Source organism: Pelophylax lessonae (genome assembly GCF_965119305.1).
Source record: "Pelophylax lessonae genome assembly, chromosome: 1".
NCBI classification, from domain to species: domain Eukaryota; kingdom Metazoa; phylum Chordata; class Amphibia; order Anura; family Ranidae; genus Pelophylax; species Pelophylax lessonae.
Window position 1 is genome coordinate 55579587 of NC_138768.1, and position 26070 is coordinate 55605656.

Sequence of the window (26070 nt, forward strand, 5' to 3'; positions counted from 1 at the left end):
AGTCAAGGGTCCGATCTGTCCGCCGCAATGTCGCAGTATCGCAAAAAAATCGCAGATCGCCGCCATTACTCGTTAAAAAAAAAAAAACAACAAAAATGACAGAAATCTTTCCCTTAGTTAGTAAACGCGATAACTTTTGCGCAAACCAATCAAAATACGCTTTTTGCGATTTTTTTTACCAAACATAGGTAGCATAAAACAAATTGGCCGAAAATGTTAAAAAATTTTGATTTTTACATTTTTTTGGGGGGGAATTTCATATAAAAAAATGTGAAAAATATTGCTATTTTTGCAAAATTTACGCTCTTTTTTTTGTTTATAGCGCATGATCAAAAAATCGCACAGGTGATCAAATACCGCCAAAAGAAAGCTCTGTTTGTGGGAAAAAAAAGGGCGTCAAATTCGTTTAGATACAGCATCGCACGACCGCGCAATCGTCCGTTAAAATCACGCAGTGCCGAATCGCAAAATACCCCCTGGTCAGGAAGGGGGTAAAATCTTCCGGGGCTTAAGTGGTTAACTTGTCATGCGACTTGACATGTGTCGACGCGCAAGTCGCACTAGCGGAAAGAGGCCTTAATGTGTGTCCTGGTTTAAAGGGATGAGGTGGCAACCCTAGATCCAACAGAGGGAAAAATGAGGGATATAAACCTGAGATGTTCCACCTGCTGGAACTTGTAGTTCTACCAAGAAATAAGCCCAAACATGCTCAGGTCCTTCTATTTCATAACAGACACCTTAATAGTATAATGTCTAGCAGTGTATATGATGTTACATGATGTGTTCCTGTCATTAGGCAGCACTCTTTTACAGTCTCATTGCAAAAATAAGCTTCTGGGTGTAGAAAGATGGCCGACCCGTGTAGTGTGGGTGTAGCAATATGGCGCACTTCCTGCTCCCGGAAGAGACACGTGGTTGGTGCAGTGTCCAGGAAGCAGGTCAGTAATGGTTGTGTACAGTAAGTATGGGGCTGTGTGATGTGTGGGGATGAGAATAGAGGATAAGTAGCTGCCTGTAGATTACAGATAATGATTGTCCCTGATGGGTTTCATAGTACAATATCAGTATATAGGATCACAGGTCATGTCAGTTCATTGATGGCTGTAAATACAAAACTGCTTTGTTTATAAGGAGGGCCCCTGCACATCTTCGGGGTGCATTCCTGCATGCGTGTTAATGTGCTTTGCATTAACCTCTTCTGGACTGGAAGCATTTTCCCCCCTTAACGACCAGGCCATTTTTTGCGAATCGGCACAGCGTTACTTTAACGGACAGTTGCGCGCTCGTGCGACGCTGTACCCAAATAAAATTGATGTCCTTTTATTTCCACAAGTAGAGCTTTCTTTTGGTGGTATTTGATCACCTCTGCGATTATTATTTATTGAGCTATAAACAAAAAAAGAGTGACATTTAAAAAAAAAAAAAAAAAAACAATACTTTTCACTTTCTGCTATAAAACAAAAAAAAAAAAAAAATTTCATCCTTTTAGGCCACTTTGTATTTTGCTACATATTTTTATTAAAAGAGGAAGTAAACCCGTTTAAAAAATGTTCAAAAAATAAAAAATGTTGAAAAAAAAAAAACCTGTAAAGACAAAGGCATAATGAGCTAGTATGCATCGCATACTCGCTCATTATGAAGTACTTACCTAAAAACGAAGCTCCCTCAGTGCTGACAGGACGGCCGACATGTCCGGCTGTCCTACTTCCTGGATCTTGTCCTCCGGGCCATCTGATTGGCCGGGGGCGCGATTACATCACTCCTGCGCATGCGTGCGGGAGCCGCCATTCACGGCACTGGGATCTGAAGGAACGGCACGGGTGGCCGTTCCTTCAGAGCGCATGTGCCGATGATGTCATCGGCTGCATGCACTGTAAATATCGGTACATGTTTAGGAGATATTTATAGCACCTATAGGTAAGCCTTAATGTAGGCTTACCTATAGGTAAATGTAAACAAAAGGGGTTTACAACCTCTTTAAAAAAAAATCGCAATAAGCATGTTTTGATTGGTTTGCGCAAAAGTTATTGCGTCTACAAACTACAAGAAAGATTTATGTCATTTTTATTTATTTATTTATTTTATTAGTAATGGCGGCGATCTGCGATTTTTAGCGGGACTGCGACATTGCGGCGGACAGATCAGACCCCTGACTGACATTTTGACACTTTTGGGGGGACCAGTGACATTACTACAGTGATCAGTGCTAAAAATATGCACTGTTACTGTAATAATGACACTGGCAGGGAAGGGGTTAACCTAGGGGCGATCAAAGGGCTAAATGTAAGCCTAGGTGGTGTTTACTAACTGTATGGGGGAGGGACTTGTGAAATGATCATAGAGACCTGTATTCCTATATAGAAGAATCACAGGAGCGCTATGATAATTTCAGAGAAGAACGGTCAGCTGTGTTTACAACAGCAGACCGCCGTCCTCTCTCGATCGCAGGTGCTCGATGGCAATCGCAGCCGATGGTTCCATGGATCGGCTGCCCCGCTTCCTAATGGGGGCGGGCGCGCATCCCCAGGAGCGCTCCTGCGAACTGACGTACCCATACGTCGGTTCACGCAGCCGAGCCATCCTGCAGCAGTAATCCTGCGGTTGGCAAGTGGTTAAGGCAGCCCATTCATTTTGCATGGATTGGCACCTTGATGCACATGACTTTTATTAACAGAAAGCCCGGTGTGCTGCATGGTGGGTGCATAGGCCAGTACTGTTTGGCGAGGTTCATACTGCTGCGATTCAACTTTCAGTGCGATTATGTAGTGCTACATGGATCCTACTTTCAAGTGCTTTGTATATTCTTTGGGGCCAAAACGCACTGTAAATCTCACCAAAGTAGTACAGAAACCTTTTCCAAAATTGCTCCGTGCTGAATCGCTCTGATGTGAACGGACACCCTTGAAAACAATGTGACTTCCGTTGTCGTGGGACTCATCTGAAATTGCATTAGAGCCGGTTCACATATGTGATGACAGAAATTGCATGTGATTTGGAACGCACTACTCTGCAAATCACATGCGATGTCTGTGCGATGCAAATTCAGCTATACAGATTGTACGGCTGAATTTGCGTCGCATTCAGACACAACTCGCACAGGACCCTTTTTTGGGTCCGCACCAGAATCGGATCGCATGGATGTTTACACCTATGCGATTCGATTCATATATCACTGTGATATGCAAACTGATCTGGGGGCGTCGTTAACTTTGTATTGACACCCCCAGCGATTCGCATACGGCAGTGTGAACTGCCTGAGAGTTGACTGCAATGTGGATTGACAGGGTTCCCGCATCGCATAAGTGTGAACCAGGCCTAACAGTTCATTGTGGTGCCATTCAGAATTAGGCTGGGTTCACACTTATGACATCGCATGTGATTCGCACCACATTCCTGTGCAATTCGACATGCGATGTCTATGCGATGCAATTTCAGCCATACAGTTTGCATTGCTGAAATTGCATCTCATTCCCGCCAAAATGGTGCAGGACCCTTTTTTTGGTCCGCGCTGGAATCGGATTGCATTGGTGTTCAGACCCATGCAATCCGATTCCACAGTTTGCACTGCATTCGGCAATCCAATTTGGGGGTGTCATTAACCTCATATTGACGCCCGCAGCGGTTTGCAGAGAGCAGTGTGAACTGCCTGTGAGTCAGATGGGATTCAGGAACCGCTGTGGTTCCCGCATCGCACCAGTGTGAACCCAGCCATGAGGGCCATACACACTATTATGGCACTTTTCCACTGCAAGTACCGGCTCAGCTCTACTCGGCCCTGCTTGGCCCGGTTTGCTTTTCCACTGCTGGTACCGCATGGTATAGTGTCGGAACGGTTCGGTACGGTATAGGTTTGCTTTTCCACTAAAGTAGTACTAAAGTTAAGTGGGTGGGATAACAATGGGGTGGGTGTGATTCTCTGACCAATCAGTGGCTAGTAGTGACTGCATGCAAAGGATTGTGGGATATGGTACCAGTTTGGTACCTGTTGGAACCACAATCGAGTAGGTACTGTTTTTTCAGAGCCGTACCGTACCGTTCGGTTCCATGCAGTGGAAAAGCAAACCTATACCGTACCGAACCGAACCGTTCCGACCCTATACCATGCGGTACCGCAGTGGAAAAGCACAAAAGCGTGCCGAACCGGTACGGTTCCATGCAGTGGAAAAGCGCAGATTTTCTGAAGACTTTTTCCTTCAGATTTACCTTTTCTATGTAGTGCAAGGGCCTGCCGGATTGCATACAAATTGAAAGTGTTTAGGTGTGACCTCATATTATATGGTTTTGGTAAATCTAAAGGAAAAGTCTTCAGAAAATCTTATAGTGTGTATGGCCCATTAGGGTACGTTCAGATTAGAGGCGGGTTTGAAATGGTGCGAGTTAAGCTGATCTCACATGATTTCAAACCTGCATTTTTTTGCGAGTTCGGGGGGCGATTTGAAAGACATCTGAGCGGGTTTATGCACAGATGTCTATTAAAATCGCCCCCAAAATCGCCAAAAGCAGTGCAGGAACTGCTTTTGGAAATCGGTGCTGCTTCGCACCGATTCGGACGGTGCTGTTGCCGGCAATAGGCTGCGATTTGACAGGTCAAATTGCCCCGATGTGAACGGGGGCCTTAATTCTGAATGTGCATTGCAGTCAAGTAAAACTTGTCACTGTGCGTACTTGCGGTGATTCTGCCCGTGATCCGCTATGCTCACATTTGAACGTAGCCTAAAGGTTAAGAGATGTGGGATCTTTTGATTCCAGATCTCTCCATAAAGAGGACCGGTCATCCTTATTTATATTACAGGAGATGTTTACATTCCTTGTAATAGGAATAAAAGTGATCAAAAAAAATTAAATGAAAGAAACAGTGTAAAAATAAATAAGAAAAACATTTTTTTTTTAAGTGCCCTCATTTCTCTGTGCTCGTGCACAGAAACAAACGCATGCGTAAGGCTCGGTTCACACTGGGGCGGCACAACTCTACTACTTCGGGGGCGACTTGAGCATTACCATGCACCACGACTTCGGAGCGATTTGCATGGACTTCACATAATGGAAGTCTATGCAAGTCGCTCCGAGGTCGCCCCGAAGTAGTACAGGACCCTTTTTCTAAGTCGGAGCGACTTGTGTCGCTCCTATTAGAACGGGTCCTGTAGTGGTCAATGGACCGCGAGGGAGCGCGACTTGTCATGCTGACAAGTCGCCTGACAAGTTGCGCTAGTGTGAATCGAGTCTAAAGCCCCGTACACACGCACAGATTGTTGGCCGTAAATTGTCGGCCAACGTCCGATCTGCCGATTGTAGGCTTGTTATGCCCCGTACACACGTGCAGATTATCTGAAGACTTTTGTCTTCAGATTTACCTTTTCTATGTAGTGCAAGGGCCTGCCGGATTGCATACAAATTGAAAGTGTTTAGGTTTGACCTCATATTATATGCTTTTGGTAAGTCTGCAGACAAAAGTCTTCAGATAATCTGCACGTGTGTACGGGGCATTAGTATGATGCTTCCGACAACCAACTGCGAATTTTCGGCCGAAAAAAATCTGGTGTGCAGGCTATAAAATTTTTGTGGACCAACAAAGAACGGCCGATTGTTCCTCAATCAGTACAGATTTCGTCAGACAAAAATCAGATGAGCAAGACTGGGCATGCTCAGAGAAGAAAAAACACAGGGAAAGTCAACCAGAACATGACATCACTTCTGAAGTTGGTTTTTGTTGGCCAACAAAAGTCCAGTGCAAGTCTAGAGCACATTTCAACCAACAAACAACACTGGACAAAAGATGGCCGATCGGTTGGCCAACAATCTGTGCGTGTGTACGGGGCTTTAGTCACGCACGCATATGTAAACAGTATTCACACCACACATTTGAGGTTTTGCTACATTAGTGTGAGAGCAATAATTCTAGTACTAGACTTCCTCTGTACCTCTGGTAACCTGTAAAAAAGTTTTGAAGCCTCGTCTATAGAGATTTTTAAAGCGGAGTTCCACCCTCGTTATACATTTTTTTATAAAAATACCCCCGGGACAGTCAGGGCTAGTACATTCCACAATGGCTAGCCTCTGATCTGTCCCGGGTTGCACTTACCTTTCAGGAGAAATACTTGCCTTGAAATTGTCTTCTCCAGCGCTGCCATCTCAGGTGTGGGCAGCTTGAAGCCAGCGCGATCCTCTTCCGCGTCCTCTTCGGTCCTCTTCCTCCTTCTTCGGTCCCACGATGCACTGCACCGGCCCCGACGTCACTTCCGGGTCGCGCGCGTCATCCCTCCACAGCTTCTGGGCATGCCCAGAAGCTGTTTAGAAGGGAATGACGCGCGCGCCCCGGAACTGACGTCGGGGCCGGTGCAGGCGCAATGATTCCTGGGAGCGATGACGTTCAGCTCCCAGGAATCATTGCAAAAGCCAGGAAGTGACGAATCGCCGTGGCCGCCGAGGGGAGGAAGAAGGAAGTAAGGTGAGTATATTTTCTCTAAAAGGTAAGTGAAAAAAAAAAAAATTGCGATTATCCATTTGTTTTTCAGGTGACCGGGAGCGAGAAGATGGAGGTAAGTATAAATTTCGGGTGGAACTCTGCTTTAAGTACTGTAGTTTGTTGCAATTCCACGAATGTGCACAATTTAAAAGCGTGACATGTTAGGTATCTATTTATCCACATTTTACAAAACAATTGGGGTATAGTGTTTTTTCAATTTATTAACCTCCTTAGCAGTATTCCCGAGTGTGGCTCGGGGTTAATTTTCAGTACTAAAAGCGGTACCTCCGAGCCACACTTGGGATTACCCCAGAACGTTACTCAACTTTCCCTGCGACCCCCCACTGTCCTCCCCACCATCCTCCCGCTGTCCTCCCTGCCGTCCTCTCACTGTGTGTTCTGCAGATGCTGGCACCTGTCTTCCGGTTCCCTTCCCTGCGAGCGTTGCGATGCAAAGGGGTGGAACCGGCGGCAAATTCAAAAATGTTAATACACCAAATGAGATGATACAAAGCTGTGATCCTAACGGATTACACTGTATCATGCCATTTCACCACAGGATTTCACCTGGTGACTTTTCCCATGCCCTGCCTGTGCTTTTCCAGTGCTTTGTGCCTGCAAAATAGAGAACAACCATAGCGTCCAAAAAGCGTTCTTTTTTTTTTTTGCGCAAAAGCGCTTTTAGATGAACTGGAATACAACTGCGAATTTTCCCACGAATCGCTATCGCTCAGTTCTTCAAGTAACTCTGTTTCGCTGACGCTGTTTTCCAGTTCATCTAAAACGCGCTTTTGTGCAAAAAGAACGCTTTTTGGACGCTGTGGTTGTTCTCTATTTTTCAGGCACATATCACTGGAAAAGCACAGGCAGGGCACTGGAAAAGTCACCAGGTGAAATCCTGTGGTGAAATGGCAGAGTTTCAGCGTGGGTCGACGTCACAAGCTGGAGGGATCTTACTGCTACACATCGGTTTTTGCTTTTTAAGGCTGTTTTATGATGATGTATTTGGTGAGTGCATTTTATCTTCAATAAATACACACTTGTTGAAACGTACTTCACCATGGTCTCCCCCCCCCCCCCCCGTTTTTTTAACCTTTTGGGAGTGACGGTGCTTGATTGTTCCTGATCTGGGATTCGATATCTGGATTTCTTGGGAATACCTATTGGAGGCTTCCTGGGTCGATTGTCCAGCTTTGTAACATCAAGCGCTGTCTGACCATTGTGAGAGCGATGGTCATATTCATCTGGTAAGAGGCCAATCGGCTACTCTGTGTGTGGTGGAGGTCTTCACTGTCCTTGTCACTGAATAGACGGATTGCCACATATTAAGGGTGTTGCTGGTGGATTATACAACCCTATATGCCATCTTGGAGTGGACTTACACATATATACATTTTTATATTATATGCAATTCTTTAAGTTATAAGCGCTGCATTTTGTCTTTTATAAATGGCATGATACAGTGTAATCCGTTATGATCACAGCTTTGTATTGTGTCATTTAGTGTATTTACATTTATTAATATACCGCCAGTTCCACCCCCCTGCGTCGCAACGCTCGCAGGGAAGGGAACCGGAAGACAGGTGCTGGCATCGGCCGAGCACACAGTGGGAGGATAGCGGGGGATCGCAGGGGAAGGTGAGTTTTAAAATATAAAACCACAGATTTCCATGCAAAACAATGTACTGCTTTTAGCACAGAAATCCTGACATAATCAGACCTCCAGGGGGGTTAAAATGAGTTTTTACCTTTAAAAATTGTGTTTGCAAAAAACTATTGCAACGATCACCATTTTATTACCTAGGGTCTCTGCTAAAAAAAAAAAAAAAAATGTATAATGTTTGGGGGTTATAAGTCATTTTTTAGCAAAAAATACTGATTCAACTTGTAAACAAAAAGCACCAGAAAAAGGCAGATTTTCAAGTGGTTAATTAACCACTTTAATACCGCTCACAGTAATAATACTGCGGCAGAGTGGCTCGTTATCGTCTGACGACGTAGTACTACGTCGTCAGACACTCCCCCTTCTGGGCGGCGCTTGCGCGCCGCCGGAGGCTAGCTCCCGCTGTTTTCATTCACAGCGGGAGTCGGGCCAGGGGAGGAGCAGCGGCGATCGCCGCTGCTCTTACCCGATCGTCGGGGATCGAGTCTGGAGATCCGCCTGCTGTGTGTAAACACAGCGGGCGGATCTCCATAGTGACAGGGAGTGACAGATCGGACTGTTCAGCATAGCTGGACATCCGATCTGTCCATGACTCACTCAGTCACCTCCCCCCCTACACGTCAGTAAGCACCAGGCATACATTAACCCCTCCCTCTCCAATAAAATTAACCCCTTCCCTGCCAGTGTCATTTTTACAGTAACAGTGCATATATATAGCACTGATTACTGCAGTAATGTCACTGGTACCCCCAAAAGTGTCAAAAATGTCAGTGAAGGGTCCGATCTGTCCGCCGCAATGTCGCAGTCCCGCAAAAAAAATCGCAGATCGCCGCCATTACGCGTTAAAAAAAAAAACACCAAAAATGACAGAAATCTTTCCCTTAATTAGTAAACGCAATAACTTTTGCGCAAACCAATCAAAATACGCTTATTGCGATTTTTTTTTTACCAAACATAGGTAGCAGAAAACAAATTGGCCAAAATTTTTAAAAAAAATTGTTTTTTACATCTTTTTTGGGGGGAATTTCATATAAAAAAATGTTAAAAATATTGTTATTTTTTCAAAATAAACGCTCTTTTTTTTGTTTATAGCGCAAAAAGTAAAAATCGCACAGGTGATCAAAAAGTGGCCTGGACGGAAGACAGCAAAATCCTCCGGTGGTAAAGTGGTTAAAAAACAGAACCGTTGATATCACTTAAACCTTTTTTTTCCCCACAGGTTCTTTGCTAGGGATCCCTCAAACGTGAGCATTCATTTTAGTTGACATGTCTATGGATATCACCTTCCTAGGGACTGGATCTGCCTATCCATCTCCTTGCAGAGGGGCCTCGGCTGTCGTGTTCCGGACAGAAGGAGAATGTTGGCTGTTTGACTGTGGAGAAGGTACGCAGACTCAGTTCATGAAAAGCCTCCTTAAAGCAGGTGAGTAGATTTAGGTGACAAAGCTGATTTATAAAGTTTAAAAACAGATTTTAAATTTTTCTGTGGAGTCCTTTGTTCTGCATTGAATAACGCACCAGTAATGATCCCAGGCCAGCATGATGAGGCTCCTCCTGGGGGGAAGTCCATGATCGTCTAGGCTCAGAGAAAGTGGTCAACATCGTTGAACTGGGAAGACTTAAGACAAAGGAGATAATATGTGTAGCGCCTTCCTAGTTCGGCCAAAAGGAAAATTTCATTTTTTGGCTCCACTGTAGTGAGTAGAGTGGTTGTTGATTGGTTTGGTCTGATCAGCGTTCCCGAGCTGAGAGTTTGATTGCTTCCCCCTGCCTCTGGAAGTAGCTTGCAGAGCATAGGTAGGGAGATTCAAATGATTGGCCAAATATTTATAATGTCCTGGCCAATCCCTGGAAGGAGGTGTCCAGAAGGTGACTGGGGAGGTGCTAAATAGACAGAAGGCATAAGGCAATTATTCTTTCCTCGTTAGGGAGGCTTCCAGTACTCCTGGGGCTGTTGCTCCTAAGAGAAGTATCACTGAGACAAGTGACTTCCATTTGGGCCCCAGAATTTGCTGTGTTAAGGACCTGAAGAGGACAGTTGAAAAATGGGAGACCTGCTGAAGGACCCTGTTTCAGAGTCCAGGTCTGAATTCAACACAGAAAAAATGAAACATGTTCTACTTTTGTTGACTGCTCTGGAACGCACTGCACTGGTGTGAACCAGAGTAATTGGAATCCATGTTAAACACTGTCCATGTGTTTCTGATGCAGAATAAAATCGTATTGGACTGCATCTGCTGTGAATCGTTCCCAGAAAATATATAAAACAGTATATAATGGGTTTAACTAAGGGCCCATTCACACCAAATGCAGTTGGATGCATTTTTGACTGCATAGACAGTTCAAAATCCAGGTTATCCTATGGGGATAGTTCACCCAATTATAGTGCAGTGAAAAAAAAAATACAGCATTCTGCATTTTTCTGCAACGCAAACGCGCAGAAAGACATGCAAACAAATTCAAGCGGGTGCAAACACATTGCAGCAAAGAAAGAAGGAAGAGACCTCACAGGACAAACGGGTGAAAAAACGCACGTCAACTGCATATAAACGTCAAAACGTCATCAAACCCATGAAAATGTGCATTGAAACCAGGGTGGATTTGATTTAAATCATTAGTAAAAAGGCTGGATTTAAATCAACCCAATTTAAAACATAGTTTTGAAAGAGGAACTGTCATCTCTGTCCCGAAGCGGCTCCTCCTCTGACTAACTACTCTGTTGACTCACCGACAGTCCCATTCACTTTATTGGGACGGCTGGTGATGCGGCGGTGATACAACAAGGTGAGGGATGTGGCTGCAGCAGGTGAGTGGATGCCCGCTAACAGGCGCTGCCATGATGGATCTGAAACCACAGGCGGTCTTTAAATGTAAGGACTCATTATTGCTAGTAGTGAGAAGCTTTTAATATTTGCAAACAAAATGAAGGTTTCCTATTTTGAATAATAAGCTGTCAGGTTAGTAAAACGGCGATATCAGAACCGATTTAATCATACAGTTTGTAGTGTACATAGATTTGCAAAACTATTGGATAAAGGAATATTCCTGAACTTTGTTTTATTTCATGGTTACTTTGAAATTGTGTGAATGCATCAATGCGCAGTGCATGTTATCTCAGCTTGCAGAGCTTGGATTCATTGAATGAGTTTACTAAAAATGTAAATATTTCAGAATATACAGCCTCATGCTACATAACTAAGATCCATTTCATGCTGAATAAACTAAATTATTATTGTATCCTAAATAGAAAACTATCTTTAGATAGCATTTTATTAAAACAAATTTTATTAAATTAAAATGTATGGCCACCAGGGATGCCAATCAGTGCTCATGGAGCCTGTCAGTGCCCTCCTCATAAGTGCCATCCACCAGTGCCCATCAGTGCTGCCTATCAGTGCCGCCCATCAATGCTGCCTATCCGTGCCCATCAATGCTGCATATCAGTGCCACATATTAGTGCCCATCAGTGCTGCATATTAGTGCCTCAAAATGTATTTATTTACAAAATTTAATAACTTAAACAAAACATTTTTTTTTTTTTTCAAACTTTTCATTTTTTTTTGTTTAGCAAAAAAGAAAAAAACCTTGTGGTGATCAAATATCACCAAAAGAAATCTCTATTTGTGGGAAAAAAAATGACATAAATTTGGTTAAGGTACAGTGTTGCATGACCACGCAATTGTCATTCAAAATGCAACAGCGCTAAAAGCTATAAATTGGTCTGGGCGGGAAAAGTGCCCTGTATTGAAGTGCTTAAAGCGGAGTTCCGCCCTCTGACAGTATTTTTCAATAAAAATACCCCCGGGACAGTCAGGGCTAGTACATTCCACAATGGATAGCCTCTGATCTGTCCCGGGTTGCACTTACCTTTTAGAAGAAATACTTACCCTGAAAATGTCTTGTCCAGCGCTGCCATCTCAGGTGTGGGCAGCTGAAGCCAGCGCGTCCTCTTCTGCGTCCTCTTTCGTGTCCTCCTCGGTCCCACAATGCACTGCACCGACCCCGCTCGTCACTTCCGGGGCAGGAGCGTCATCCCTGCACAGCTTCTGGGCATGCCCAGAAGCTGTTTAGCAGGGAATGATGCGCCTGCACCGGAAGCGACGAGCGGGGCCGGTGCAGTGCATTGATTCCTGGTAGCGATGACGTTCAGCTCCCAGGAATCAATGCAAGCAGGAAGTGACGGCGCGGGCCGCAGAGGGAGGAAGAGGAAGAAAGGTGAGTATATTTTCTTCAATAACGAGGTTTTTTTTTCTTAAATCGCTGGTTAATATACACCCATGGGCCCCTAATCCTCAGGCCTACAATGATTTTTTAAGTATGCAAAGAAAGCTAAAATGTCTCTGACAGAGAATGTGTTAAGTGTAAGGTAAAGGCCATGTTTGTGACAATGATTTAGTTTTTTTATGTTTAGTGATTATTATTGTGAATGATGGCATTTAACCACTTGCCGACCGCCGCACGACTATCTACGTCAGCGGTCAGCCCCTCACAGGCAAACTAACGTAGGGCTACGTCACTAGCTTGTGAGGGTCTAGGGAGCGAGCGCGCGCCCCCGCGTGGTCACGGACCCCCCCCGCGCGTGTGACCAGCGGACCCGATGTCCGCCGGTCACTCGGCGATCGGCGGGGGAGAGGGAGAATGTTAGGCAGCTTGTGTAAACAAGCCACCTGTCATTCTCCTCGCTGTAAAGACACTGATCACACGGATCTACTATGTAGATCCGTTGATCAGTGTCCTTACAGCTCAAGCCACAGCCAATCACAGTAGAAAGCACGCCCCTAGGGATACACACAGCCCCTCCCTCCCAAATAAAGTTAACCCCTTCACTACCAGTGTATTTTTACAGTAACAGTGCATGTATATAGCACTGATTACTGTAAAAATGTCACTGGTAACCCCAAAAGTGTCAGTCAAGGGTCCGATCTGTCCGCCGCAATGTCGCAGTACCACAAAAAAATCGCAGATCGCCGCCATTACGCGTTAAAAAAAAAAAAACAAGAAAAATGACAAAAATCTTTCCCTTTGTTAGTAAACGCGATAACTTTTGCGCAAACCAATCAAAATACGCTTTTTGCGATTTTTTTTTTTTTTTACCAAACATAGGTAGCATAAAACAAATTGGCCAAAAATGTTAAAAAATTTTGATTTTTACATTTTTTTTGGGGGGAATTTCATATAAAAAAATGTGAAAAATATTGCTATTTTTGCAAAATTGACGCTCTTTTTTTGTTTATAGCGCGTGATCAAAAAATCGCACAGGTGATCAAATACCACCAAAAGAAAGCTCTGTTTGTGGGAAAAAAAGGACGCCAAATTCGTTTAGGTACAGCATCGCACGACCGCGCAATTGTCCGTTAAAGTCACGCAGTGCCGAATCGCAAAATACCCCCTGGTCGGAATGGGGGTAAAATCTTCCAGGGGCTTAAGTGGTTAAACTTTCAGTATTATTTTGGTTTGTGGAACAGGAGAACAGGAGTCCTCTGATGTACAGAAGCAATGCAGCCCCCATCCCCCTAGTTGAGAAATAATTATTTATTTGACATCTATTTTAATAGCAACCTTAAACCAATCTAATGAAATGCAAAACCCGCAGAGCTAATGCTCTCCACCATGTGTTGCCTGCTTGCTTATTAAGTTTTACGATCTGCGTATACCACAGCTGTCACCATCACTGCAGAAAGTGGCAGGTGCGGCGTGTATGGGAGGCTGTGACTTCTCCTCAGCACCCACACACAGCTCTGACAGTACCATTGTACACCAAGCCGATACTTCTGCACTTAGAAAAAAATAATTGCAAAGCAAATCAGTAAATTCGATTCTAGAAATAAAGCTGAACGCCACCCCAGAGACAAGGGGGAGAATCTGCACACTGGGGTCACAATAGGAATCTTACAGAAACACGCTGCGCATTCCTGTGTGATTAACATGTGTCTCATTTCAGTGAGATTTGAGCTGGGGCGTACCTACAGGGGTCGCAATTGCGACCCAGCCCCATGCTCCAGTGGGCCCGTGCAGCCTCCCTGTACACCTGGATAGGAGAAGCAGCGGGGGCAGCTACATATAAAGAACAGATCTCTCCATTTTCTTCCTGCAGACGCTGAATGCCCGCTTCTTCTCCTCCCTCCCGCAGGCATTCAGCAACTGCAGGAGAGAAATGGAGAGATCGGTTCCTCTATATGCAGCTGCCCCCGCTGCTTCTCTTATCCAGCTTCTTTATGCTGCCCCCCAGCCCCCCTGTGCTTTTTCCTGGTCTCCCCCTTCTCTCTTTCTTGGGCCTTGTGTGCTCTCTCCTGGCCCCCCCCCCTATGTCCTCTGCAGCTCTGACAGCCTCCCCCTCCCCTCTCCTGCCGGCTGCTGCGGAGGATGTGTCAGGATGAACAGCAGGAAAGGGGATGGTACGTGTGCTATTTACCGGCCCCTTCCTTTTCTGAATGAGTAGAGTCAGTGATCTGTACCAATCTCTGACCCTGTCCATTCATAACTAAAGCATAGTAAACTGTACTTGCTATGCCTCAGTTTGTGAATGAACTAGAAACTCTGTACAGAGCATTTATTGTTCATTCATTCTGTGCTGCTGAGGCTGCAAAGATGGAGATTGAGGGCTGTGTCCTCAATCTCTTTTGTCTCATACATCTACCCCCAATATCTCAACAAAGCCCCCCCCCCCCCCCCAACAGGGCTCCTAAAAAAATGTTAATAAATAATAAACAAATATTGTAAAATAAAGAATTAAGCGCCGGTTCACATTGCAGCGACGCTACTTTGGGTGGCGACCTCCGAGGTCGCAGTGCGAGCAGCGCGCCGCGACCTTCGGAGCGGCCGCCACGGACTTCATAACATTGAAGTCTATGGCGGTCGCCCCAAAGAAGCTCCGGACCCTTTTTCTAGGTCGGAGCGACTTGTGTTGCTCCTATTAGAACGGGTCCGCAGCTTCCCTATGGGAGGCGACCTGTGAGGCGACCAGGTCGCCTCACAGGTCGCCCTAGTGTGAACCGGCACTTAAAAGCTAAAAAAATAATAATGAAAAAATAAAAATAAAAAACTACTGAGACCAGTGGCAGAACTTCCAGGGTCACAAAGGTCACACTTGTGACTGAGTCCTTGCATACTACCACTTAGCTCGGAGAGAAGAGCCCGGCTGTGGTCAGGGGGGCACTTTGTGGTTTCTTGCATCAGGGCTCTGAAGGTTCTAGTTATGCCATTGGACTGGCCAATTCATTTAAAGGCCAAAGACAGCCTTTTGCTGTGATTTGTGTTTGACCACTTCATTTGAAAGCAGCACATGTCATAATGCAGCCCTGTATTTGTATTTTCCACTGCAAGCAGTGTAGATATTTGCATTTGAGCTTCTCAAGTCAAAGGCCCCGTTCACACCAGAATGCTTTGAAGGAGACCTGCATTTCTGTGTTCAAAACGCACTGTAGTTGCAAACTGATTTTAGGGTAATGACACCCCAAAGGCAGTTAATTTGCCTGCACCTGATTGCATGGTATAGAAGTACCATGTGATCCAGGTGCAGAGTGTTTCCAAAAGTAGTGCATGCACTTCTTTTGGTGCGGTGCAGAATAATTTGAAAATTCAAAAAGAATGGGCTAAAATCGCACCACACTGAACCCATAGCGCATTCTTGTGTGATTCCTAGTGTGAACCAACGCCTGGCTGCAGAAAGTCCAGCATCCTCTAGCTCTTTCCTCCTCAGGAAAGGCAGGTAGGGTGCTTTCCCTAAAATATCACAGCACCCTGCCTCAGTACTCCTCCACAGATCTCAGAGATGGAGGAAACAGGTCATACAAATGCCTTGATAGGTGAATGTCAGTCTAGAGGTGTGGGTGCGCATAAAGTGGTAGAAAACCGCTGGCTTTTTTTTTTTTCTAAACCTGAAAGGCAATGTCATGTGCTAGTATGCATCACATACTAGCACATTATGTGAAACTTACCTTAAAACGAAGCCCTCCAGTGGTGCACTGTCACTGCTGAAGGCGCTTCCCTCTTCACCTGGTCTTCCTTCCGGGTTTGCAGACTCAGGCTGTGTGAGTGGGTGGAGCCGCGATGACGTCACTCCCACGCATGTGCGCAGGATCCGCCGTTTACAGAACAGGACTCTAAAGGAACTATCCGGGTGGTCCTTCCTTCAGAGCGCATGCGCTGGTGATGTTACCTGCTGCATATACAGTAAATATCTCCTAAACGGTGCACGTTTAGGAGATATTTACAGTATCTATAGGTAAGCCTTATTATAAGTTAACCTATAGGTAAAATTCAAAGAGTAAGAAAGAGAAAGTTTGTTGGGCCCTTCCGCTGGAAGATGGGTCTCCAATTAGGCAGTCCTGGTGGGAGAGGGGCAACCAGGCTGATAAATGGACTTCAAGGGTGCACAGATGTGTAGTGCTGACACCGAGGGCAGCTCTTAAAGGCCGAAGCAAGGTCCCTACTGACAGGCAAAAAAAGGAAGAAAGGCGCCGCTCAGTGTAGCAGATGTAACTTTATTCCATAACACACACATAGACTTACATGGAGACTGGTGTAAATCCTCGTAGCTCAGGGGTCCCTTCCTGGTCCATGGTGTTCCCGTCCTCAAGCTGGCCAGCAGCCGGGAGATGACGCTGCAGGGAGGTCCAATCGGAAGGACTGAATCAGACCGAGGCAGATCAGATCTGATCATGCCTCACTGATGGACCGCACAAGCGTGATGGCGTGGAGGGGCGTTAACGCCACCGATCGATCTGAGGAAGGAGCACTTTTGCGCATTCTCCGAAATGCGTTACCCCCTCCCCCCCCTCTACGCTATCACGCTCTTGTGGTCCATCAGTGAGGCATGCGTTCCACCGCTGCCTTGGTCTGATTCAGTCCTTCCGATTGGTCCTCCCTGCAGCGTCATCTCCCGGCTGCTGGCCAGCTTGAGGACGGGAACACCGTGGACCAGGAAGGGACCCCTGAGCTACGAGGATATACACCAGTCTCCATGTAAGTCTATGTGTGTGTTATGGAATAAAGTTACATCTGCTACACTGAGACTGAGCAGCGCCTTTCTTCCTTTTTTTTTTTTATAGGTAAAATTCATGCATGGGAGTTTACTCCCACTTTAAGCAGACTAGATTTGCATGCAGACTGCCCTAGGCAATGCACATATTTGATGCTGAGACCCCACAATTGAAAAAAAAAACGAAAAGGAAATCTAGTGAATGAACTGGTGAGTCAAGAACAGTAATGGCTGGGAAGGAAGGAGCTAGATGATGCTGGACGTCCTCCAGATAGGAAATAAGGCAGGCTCTCTCTGATGTGTTGCAGCCTCTAATGTACACTATGAGAAGGTCACATTGTGAGGTAAAGTGTCATTAAGTACACAATATAAAACCTCAATAAATGGTGTATTACAAGCTGTTCATACTCACTATTAGATTAGTTTTCTGTATTCTAAATTCTGCTGCTCTCTATCTCCACCTTCTGTCCATGTCCCCAATGTAGATGTGGATTTTGGAGAGCAGTGTTGGCAGCTCTGCACATGCTTAGTTTTTAGTAAGATTCTATGCTGAGTATTTCCTCCCGATCACATCTAAGCAGTCGATGTGACTATAGAGTCACACATGTGGGTGTATACACAGTGGTAAATGACAGCCCCACTCCCTCCCTCCTCCTCCATGTCCACTAACCAGCCAAACACAATGGGGGTGGGATGTTACATGTAGATTGATGGAGGTTTCACCTTTGTCTTATTCTAAGTCACAGGCTTAAGGGGTGTGACACAGCCTGTGACTGGTAGAAACCCGCCCACACCATGTTATTGGCAAAAAATATTAAAGATTTGACACAAATATATATATATTTGGACACAGGCACACTTTTCATACTTTTGGCTCTGCATGCCACCAGAATAAAATTAAAACGAAAAAATACAAATGAATTGGAAGTGCAGACTTTCGGCTTTAGTTCAAGGGTTGAACATACATTTTTAGGAACTGCAACCATTTTTATATACAGTCCTCCTATTTTCAGGGGCTCAGATGATTAGACAAATGAATATAATCATAAATAAAATGTTTATTTTTAATATTTTTTTTTGTGTCCTTTACTGGCAATGTCTGTCTGAAGTCTGGAACCAATGGATATTACCAAAGACTGGCTTTCCTCCTTTCTCATGCCATGCCAGGCTCTGACTGCAGCTGTCTTCAGTTTTTCTTTGTTTGTGGGTCTTTCTGCCTTTTGTTTTGCCTTTAGCAAGTGAAATGCATGCTCAATTGGGTTGAGATCAGGTGATTGACTTGGTCATTGGAGAATATTCAACTTATTTTCTTTCAAAAGCTCCTGAGTTGCCTTTGCAGTGTGTTTTGGATCATTGTCCATCTGTACTGTGAAGCACCGTCCAATCAACTTTGCTGCATTTGGCTGAATCTGGGCTGACAGTATATCTCTAAACACTGCAGAATTCATCCAGCTGCTTCTGTCTTGTGTCACATCATCAATAAACACCAATGACCCAGTGCCACTGGAAGCCATGCATGCCCATACCATCACACTGCCTCCACCATGTTTTACAGATGACGTTTTGTGTTTTGGATCATGAGCTGTTCCAAGCCTTCTCCACACTTTTTTTTTTCTTCCCGTCATTCAGGTACAGATTAATCTTAGTTTCATCCGTTCAAAGAATGCTTTTCCAGAACTGGTCTGGCTTTTTTAGATGTTTTTTTGGCAAAGTCTAAACTGGCTTTTCTATTCTTCAGGCTTATGGATGGTTTGCATCTTGTGGTGAACCCTTTGTATTTGCTTTCTTGATTGTAGACTTTGACAATGATACGCCCACCTCCTGGAGAGTGTCCTTCACTTGTCTGGATGCTGTGAATGGGTTTTTCTTTACCATAGAGAGGATCCTGCGATCATCCACCACTGTTGTCTTCCGTGGATGTCCAGGCCTTTTTATGTTGCTGAGCTCACCAGTGCATTCTTCTTTCCTCAGAATGTACCAAACTGTTGGTTTGGCCACTCCTAATGTTGCGGCTATCTCTGATGGATTTGTTTTGGATTTGAAGCCTTACAATGGTCTGTTTCATTTACATGGACAGCTCCTTTGAACGCATAATGTAGGTTCACAGCAGTCGTTTCCACACCACACTAAAGCTGGATACACACTATACCAGGAGTTCCCAAACTGTGGGTCGGGACCCACTGGTGGGTCGCGAGCTGCGTTTGAGTGGGTCGCGCTGAGCCAGAAATCACTGAGAGCGAGCCCCGCTTAAATTGTGCTGTGCGAGCCCGCGCAAATTACAGAGAGACAGAGCAGTTAAATCGCGATGGATTCAGGACCCCGCCCACACAGTTTACAGAGGCTGTCTGCATTTCCCACGAGGAGGATACTTGCATCTGTGAGTACGTATGTGGGCTGTTATGTAGGTTGTAGGATATTTTCTTGGGGTGCAGAGCCAGCTCCTCGGTCCTGCTGGCAGGAGCGGTGGTGGCTAGACTGGTGGCAGGATTCTCTCCGCTATAGTGGGCAGAGACGGCAGCCTCGGTGTCATAGAAGGACCAGGTGGTCCAGCGGTGTCAGGAGTTCATGGCAGCTTCTATTTTTAATTTAACATTCCCCTCCCTTTAAAATATGTATTATTTGCATTTATATAGCGCCAACAAATTATGTAGCGCTTTACAATATTCAATTACCAGAAAGTGAGTCACGAAAAATAACTGTATTCAGAAGTGGGTCTTGGCCCAAAAAAGTTTGGGAAGCCCTGCACTATACAATTGTCTTTAGATTTTTTTCATTTAGACTTACCAAAACCATATACTATGAGGTCAGACTTAAACATTTTCAATTTGTATGTAATCAGGCAGGCCCTTGCATAACATAGTTGAAGGTAAATCTAAAGGAAATCTACCAACAAAAGTTGTATAGTGTGTATCCAGCTTTAGAATCCACTCCAAACCTTTTACCTGCTTAATTAATGAAAAAATAACAAAGGTGTAACCCACACCTGGCCATGAAACAGCTTTTGATTCAATTATCTAATTACTTTTGATCCCTTAAAAAGGGGGCGTGGCTATTCTTAAGAGCTGTAACTCCTAATCTCTTCCTCCCAAATTAAACCCGAGAGTGTGCACTTTCAGCCCATATCTATTATGTAACTATAGTTTGATAATGTTTTGGTAAATACCAGAATAAATCTAAAATTGTGCCTGTGTCCAAATCTATATGGACCTAATTGTATATTTGTAAGACGATTTTAAACAGTTTATTGATATTCAATTATTTATTTTACTCTGTATTCCAAAGGCTGTATTTTTTATTTTGAACATGTGACCAGCAGCAGAGGACTAGAAGCTCCTCCTGCTTATGTTTCCCTGCAGACAGGCTGGGGGAGAGCTGGGTCATGTGACAGCTGTATATCAATTAAGAAAAGGTACTTAAATTTTTTTTTTTTATAATTACAGCGCCATCATTTCTATACAGAAATAGAAGGGACAATGTAACTTAAACAGTGCATGTTTTTTTTGTATCACTTTAAATTAAGAGTACACAATTTCAGTACAGGAGAGGAGGCCTGTACAATTATGCAAGACTGAAGAGAAGGCTAAAGTTCAGCTTAAAGTCAACTTGGCAAAGCTATGAAGTTATTGTTCAGCGTTACTTTGGTTTTGCTAAGATTTTTGTTTTGTTTTCCACTCCCGCAGGCAGAATTACCAAGATTTTTATCACTCATCTTCATGGAGACCATCTGTTTGGACTTCCTGGCTTCCTGTGTACGGTTAGCCTCCAGGCTGGCTCTAATCCATCTAAGCAGCATGTAGACATCTATGGTCCAGTGGGATTAAGGAAATTTATCCACATGAGTTTGGAAATCTCTCACTCACAGCTAGTGTTCCCGTATTCCGTTCATGAATTGGTCCCTTCAGAAGACCAGTGTCCAGCAGAAGAGTTTAAAGACTTCTCAGGATATGCAGAAAAGAATGGTCCGTCCTTGGAAGAGCAGACTCTTCATGCAGATCCAAGTGATGGGACTTACAAGCTCTTTGAAAATGATCAGTTTGTTGTTGGAGCGTTCAAGCTTTATCATCGCATTCCTTCATTTGGTTTTGTGATTGCCGAGAAGGAGCGGCCAGGCAAACTCAATGTGAACAAGCTAAAAGAATTCGGTAAATGTCTACTTTGTGACATTGTTTCCTAAAGTTTACTCCATTGTGTACAACCATCATGACCAGGGGAGGGCTGGGCTAAGGGGCATATGCCCCCTGGGGCCAGGACTAAGATATGTTGGGCTGGTGATCCTGTATAGAGATAAGACATCAGTCACTACAAAGCCCACTCTCAGTGGCATATGGTGGATGTTAAAGTAGAACTGAGATGTGGCAGCCTCCTAGTGTAGAGTAGGCTGCTAAGTCAATTTAGTTAGCTCCACTGTAATCAGAGGAGCAAGGGTTGATTAATCAGGGCCGATCGTTGTTTCACAGGCTGCTGCTCTGTTGATTCCCTCTGTCGTAAAGAGGATTCTAGAACTATAGTGGGAGGAAAAACAGGGCATGCAGTATGAATATTTATAGGACTCAAGCCAATCCCTGGGGAGGTGTGCCCAGTAGTTGTTGAGAGACCCTATAAATAGTCTGAGGCCTGAGCAGCAGTCCAGTGTTCCCAGGTCCATCCCTGCTGGAGGAGACCCTCGTGCATGGGCTCTGCCCCCGGTGCAGGACCTTAGAAAAAGCTTTTAGGAAGACACAGAGGTCCCAGCTAGGCACCTTTTCACAAGTTCAAGTCCAGGGATCAATTTGGTATGGAGAAGCTCACTGGAGAGAGCCAGGAGGAAGGTGGTGGGAAAGAATCCAGCTGTTCTATGGTGGTGTGAGGCTACATCTCTGTCACTAGGAAGAGCCTGGTTGATATTGGCTGAATGCAACCGTTGACCCCGGGGCTATGTGAGTAAATGACCCCAGTGCTAAAGAGTAGTGACTGTGTGTAGCTTTTATTTCTTGAGGGAGTACAGGTTACCATCGGCATAGAGATCCTGTTGGACATTCCTTGTTTTGTACATTGCAGCCAGAAGTGAGGAGTCCTCAAGTTGTATAGGGGATATAGGACCAAATTCACCAGCGGCTCTTTATGTGGTGTGCTACAGGGACAACATTTTATATATTTTTTTCTCATTTTGCATGGCCCAAAGGAGGGTTTTTTGGCATGTGTTCCATTTGGGAGATTTCCCTTCACTTCCTGTCCCATAGCCACAAAAGGAAGTGTGAGGAAATACTTTCATAATAAGGGAAATCTATGGTAGTTCAGCAGAATTAGTGTCCCCACTGAAAGATTTCTCCTCTATTCCTGTTCTGATGACCGCTCAAAATTTTTGAATTTCTTTCACCTTCTACCACCAGGACAAATAGGGTCACTCTCCCTAACTGGGCCACAGACAGCAATAAAACCTGACAAGAAACCATGCTTTTTGGAACACTCAGCTTTCACCACACTTGTCACCACTGGGGCACCATGGCACACAGAAAGGCACGCAGAAATCTATCATAGAAGGGTCTCCTGCGTTTTTTAAAAATTGCGACAGCAAGCAGGGGTAGAAGATCCAGAGGATCGGGGGGGGGGGGGGGTGTTGGTTCAGGGGCTGGTGCATATGTTACATGTTACTCTCAGAATATGGGTGTAACATGTCACAAAAGATGAATTTATCCTTGAAGCGTTGCTAAAAATATCACTCTCAAAATGTTGAGTTTTTAGAGAAGACAGCACCAAAATGTTTTTAGCCCAGAAAGAGTTAATAAGTCACAATTGAATTTAAAGATTCCAATGCAAAACATTATTTCAACAAGCCCCCTTCAAAACAAGTTGACAATGGGAAGTGTTAAATGGAAAAAATAACTGCGTTTACAAAAACAAGCAGCAACAATATGCGTGACAACACAAGATAAACAGTAAAAAAGAAAAGTTGCGCTAAGTGCATACAATATTGTAATGTAATTCAATGAATTGTATAATAAAAAATGTGTCCATATTCTTTAATATAAACACCAGTAAAGAAAAAAAGATATCCTCAAATGTGATCCTTTCCACAATTTTGTGATTAATATCACCCAGAGTGTATTTTCATCCACCAAGTAAAGTTAGCCTCTTACCGGAACAAAAAAAAAAACAGTGCCTGCGGTGTAACCCCCACCAGGGCCTCAATGAATTGAGGAGACACAGGGGTAATCCTGAGATCAGTGTCAGCACGTCCGTTCCCTTGTATTGCACGAATATCACTCCCCATAAAAAGATATTAAAGCCGCCATAGAATAAGACCTCTTTACTTTTATTAAAAGGGTAAAAAATTGCACTCACATCAGGTAAGGAGAAAACGTACTTTAAAATCGAATAAATGCCGGCACTTCAAACCATACGCCCGTCCTTCCGGGACACTTGCACGTGGTGACGTCAGCACGTCGTGGTCCGACGCGTTTTGTCACAGATGACATCTTCCTAGGGAGGCCTAATGGTGGATGGAATTTCACTCTGGGTGATATTAATCACAAAATTGGGGAAAGGTTTACATTTGAGGATATCTTTTTCCTTCACTGGTGTTTATATTAAAGAATATAGACTAATTTTTTTATTATATGATTCATTGAATTACATTACAATATTGTATGCACTTACCGCAACTTTTCTTTTTTACTGACAATGGGACGTGTCTATTCTGGCCATGGTAAAGGGATAAGAGGTGGGGAGCTCACCTACGATTTTGACGCTTCAGCTCTAAAGTTACATTTCTAGCACAGTGGTGGGACGTGTCAGGTTTGTGCTCTAAACAAAATAAGTGCACCTTCAAAACCATCTCACTATTCATGAAGAAGCAACTCTATAGCATAGATCAGTGGTTGTCAACCTTTTTGAGACCAGGTCCTGGTAAATTCCTCCAAAACCTTACATGACCCAACTGTAAAGAATAAAGTTTATACTTACATCATGAACGTATGGGAATGTAAAGCATGTACTGAAATTCTGGAATGCTCTGGCTAAGGCTGGGTGGCAGGTGAGGGGGGCGAGGGTTGTGTAGTGGGTTAGGGGACTGTGCAGTTGACTTGGTGGCCCTGGAGGGCATTAGGAAGTACTATGTGAGGTTGAGGAGTACTGTGAGACACTGTTGGAGGCAATAAGGGGGGCTGGACGTTTTGACGCAGGTTGGGCTACACTGTGGGAGGTTGGGGGGCACAGTGGAGGCTGTCAGGGGGCGTGGGGGCACTGTAGGCCACTATGGGAGATTATGGAGCACTATGGAAGCTTGGAGGCACTGTGGGAGGTTATGAGATATGCAGATGGCTAAGGAGCCAGGAAAGGGAAGGTTACAGCCCAGTGGTTGAGAACCATTGGCATAGATAAGAGCAAGGACTAGCAGCACAGACAGTTGGGGGGATTGCCATAAAGGCACGAAAAATAGTTTTTTTTTTTTCGCTGATTGTTTTCTTTATCGGGATATGCTTTTGGTGGTATAGGTGGCTGTGGCTCACAAAAATATAAGTTGGCAGTTTGTGAATGAGAAGCCTTATGGTAATACCATGTTCTTATTTGCAGGTATTCAACCTGGTCCTATTTATGGCAAGCTGAAACTGGGCTCTTCGGTTACACTAGAGAATGGACAAATTATCCATCCATCTGATGTCCTTGGGGACCCCATTCCAGGAAGAAAAGTTTGCATACTTGGAGACTGCTCAGGTGTCACTTCAGTGGGGGCTGCTAAGCTTTGCCAGGATGCTGACCTTCTCATTCATGAAGCTACACTAGATGATGATCAGATGGTCAAAGCCAAGGAAAATGGTCACAGCACACCAAAAATGGCTGCTGAGTTTGCAAATTGTTCTCATGCAAAGAAGCTTGTTCTGAATCACTTCAGTCAGAGGTTTAAGCCCCCAGGCCTGATTATGGAAGGGGATGACGATGTAACCATACTGAAGACCCAAGCAGAAAGCGTTTTTATGGGACAGGAAGTTATATTAGCAGAGGACTTTATGACTATCACAATTCCAATGAAAAAGACAGATTAGGGTAGTGGTCTCACTTTAAAGATGACTAAGATCTTTGTACCCTTTTGGAAGGGCGTTTTTTGGTATACACCAGCAAGAACAAGTCAGTTAGACCCTTGACTCTGGTGTTCGGACCTCTCATGTGTACACTGACAGGCGCTAACCCCATAGGATGTAGTGAGCCACTCCAACAGTATCAAGTCAGATCTGAATACCTCATCCTACACTAAGCTGAGGACACATGGGACCTTGTTGAGCATCTGTGTAGCAAGCCTTTTAAAAGGTTTCTCTCTAAATAATTGTTACTTTGCAGCCCAGAATACGAAAGGCTTTCGGGATCTGCATCTGCTTGATGACCATCTGCTTTGAAAAGGACTTGTTGCTTGGGAAATACCATCAAGATTCTGCATCATGAATATTCAATTTCAGATGGGAGTAAAATTAAGGCCTCACTGCTAGCTTAGTGTGGTTTAAAGGGACATTTGCTGCTCTAGCTACATTCACGTCATGTTAGAATGTAGATATTCATGCTTTTAAACATTAAAATGTTTTATACACTGGCTTTATGTCGTTTTAAGACATGAGGTTTAATGTATGTTTCCAAGTAATATCACATCATTTTTTGTTTGCGCCTGTTTGAGATTTCTTATAAAATTTTTGTTTCCTATTATTTTATATATGGGCTTTTTTAACATTAAAATATATATTGTCAAAAGTATTGGGACGGTTGCCTTTTCACGCACATGAACTTTAATGGCATCCTAGTCTTAGTCTGTAGGGCCACCCTTTGCAGCTATAACAGATTCAACTCTTCTGGGAAGGCTGTCCACAAGGTTTAGGAGTGTCTATGGGAATGTTTGACCATTCTTCCAGAAGCACATTTGTGAGGTCAAGCACTGGCTCGCAGAAGGCCTGGCTGCGGGCTCCACTCAAATTCATCCTAAAGGTGTTCTATCGGGTTGAG

General features: G+C 44.4%; 1 protein-coding gene across 1 annotated transcript; it reads left to right on the top strand.

Moving 5' to 3' along the window:
• The first annotated feature begins 880 nt into the window (after positions 1-880).
• Positions 881-25547, top strand: ELAC1 (elaC ribonuclease Z 1). The gene is made up of 4 exons (XM_082243247.1): positions 881-938; positions 9346-9549; positions 20787-21248; positions 24658-25547. Exons 2-4 carry the CDS (start codon positions 9393-9395, stop codon positions 25125-25127), a joined length of 1089 nt encoding a protein of 362 aa, XP_082099373.1. The 5' UTR covers positions 881-938; positions 9346-9392; the 3' UTR covers positions 25128-25547.
• The last annotated feature ends 523 nt before the right edge of the window (positions 25548-26070 follow it).